Raw genomic sequence first — 1572 nt, forward strand, 5'->3', positions numbered from 1 at the left:
GGGGGGGGGGGGGTTATTAACAGACAAACAGAAATCAATGAGTTAACTTGATCACATATTTCATCTGTCAGTAATAAGAGACGCAGCTCTGTTTAAACCCGTGTGATCTCCAGGGAAACAGACGCACTGAACAACAGACATTAAAACAAAAGTCTGTTTGTTTGACTTGAAGTTAAACAATCAGTTTAAAATACACAACAAACGTCTGAATGACACGAACACACAGATATTAATGTGTTTGGTCCGGATGTGTTTTGTGTTTCAGACTCGTGTTTCCAGCAGTGACACAGTCGGAGCTCCGGAGGACGACGAGTGGTGAGTGTTTTTATTCCCTCCTTCACCTACACCTTTCCTTTTCATGCTACTACTAAACAGGAAACACAGAAAATAAGATCAAAGAGATAGAACAACCAAAGAAGAAAGAACAGTTAACAAAATAAAAGCTTTTTTCATTTAACAAAAGTTCTCAAATGTTAAATTCAGTCCAAACACAATCAGCCACAGAAGAACTGAACCTCGTCTGTCTCTTCTTCTAACTGCGTCTCTGTTGTTGATCGTCAGGCACGGCGACTCGCTGGAGGCAGACCTGTTTGATGAGGAGGAGGGAAACGGCGTGGAGGGAGTGGGGCCCCTGGAGGAAGAGGACGACTTTTATCCTGACAGCAGCCAATGGGAGGAGGAGGAGGAAGAGGAGGCGAAGGCGACCAAACCCCCTCCTCCGATAGCAGCAGCCATCACGGAGAAGGTAACTTCTGTTCTTCTTCTAGTGGCTTCAGCCTGAAGTTTGTTGATGTTCGTATAAAGCAGGAAATCACAAGTGAGCGGCGACAATTTTCGGCTTTTCTTCTTCTCCTCTTCATCATCGTTGCGTATTCTTTGTCCAGGTGAACAAGGAGACGAGCATGGACGGCTTGTCGTCGTCGCACCACTGCTCCGTGGTTCGGCCCAAGGAGCGCCGGCCCGACGTCCACCAGCAGAACCCCTTCATGAGGGGGAACACCATCATCCGCTCCAAGACCTTCTCCCCCGGGCCTCAGAGCCAGTACATCTGCAGGGTAACGGACTCCGAGAGAAGAACTCCCAGCTCCTGAAACTGTCAGATACACAGAAAGGTTTAACTTCACTGTTTCTCTCTGCTCTCCTCAGATTAACCGCAGCGACAGCGACAGCTCCACCCTCTCCAAGAAGTCTCCGTTCGTCCGAAACGCCTCGGAGAGACGCAGCATGCGCATGAAGAAGGTAGAGACGACTTATTTATTCCTGCATCCTGCTCGTCGCTCCGCACCCATCTCATGTTTCACCTGCCGCTACCTTTCATGTGTCCGGTGAAAGTTTCATTCAGGTTGTTTCCATCGATGCTCCAACTTCTTCCTCCTCAGCCAAGAGTGAAAACTGTTTTTTGCAATATTATTTGTGGTTCAAATTTACAGCACAAACTCAGTGTGGGTGTAAAATCAGTGTGTCAGACAAGGAGTCACAGTCATAAAGCGTTGCTGTGACTTGCAACTACTGTGCAGAAGCTTAATGTCCTCCACGCCTCGTGAGACACTGCGGGAGCGGCTCGTTCTCTCC

At 48.2% G+C, this 1572-nt stretch overlaps 1 protein-coding gene across 1 annotated transcript; it reads left to right on the forward strand.

Moving 5' to 3' along the window:
• The first annotated feature begins 232 nt into the window (after positions 1–232).
• Positions 233–1513, forward strand: LOC111668702 (uncharacterized). The gene is made up of 4 exons (XM_023424825.2): positions 233–315; positions 562–745; positions 885–1055; positions 1147–1513. The coding sequence occupies exons 1-4, from the start codon at positions 233–235 to the stop codon at positions 1327–1329; spliced, it is 621 nt and encodes a 206-aa protein (XP_023280593.2). The 3' UTR covers positions 1330–1513.
• The last annotated feature ends 59 nt before the right edge of the window (positions 1514–1572 follow it).

Source organism: Seriola lalandi, unplaced genomic scaffold (assembly GCF_002814215.2).
Source record: "Seriola lalandi dorsalis isolate HSWRI2012SDOR001 ecotype SW California unplaced genomic scaffold, Sedor1 jcf7180002004242, whole genome shotgun sequence".
NCBI lineage: Eukaryota > Metazoa > Chordata > Actinopteri > Carangiformes > Carangidae > Seriola > Seriola lalandi.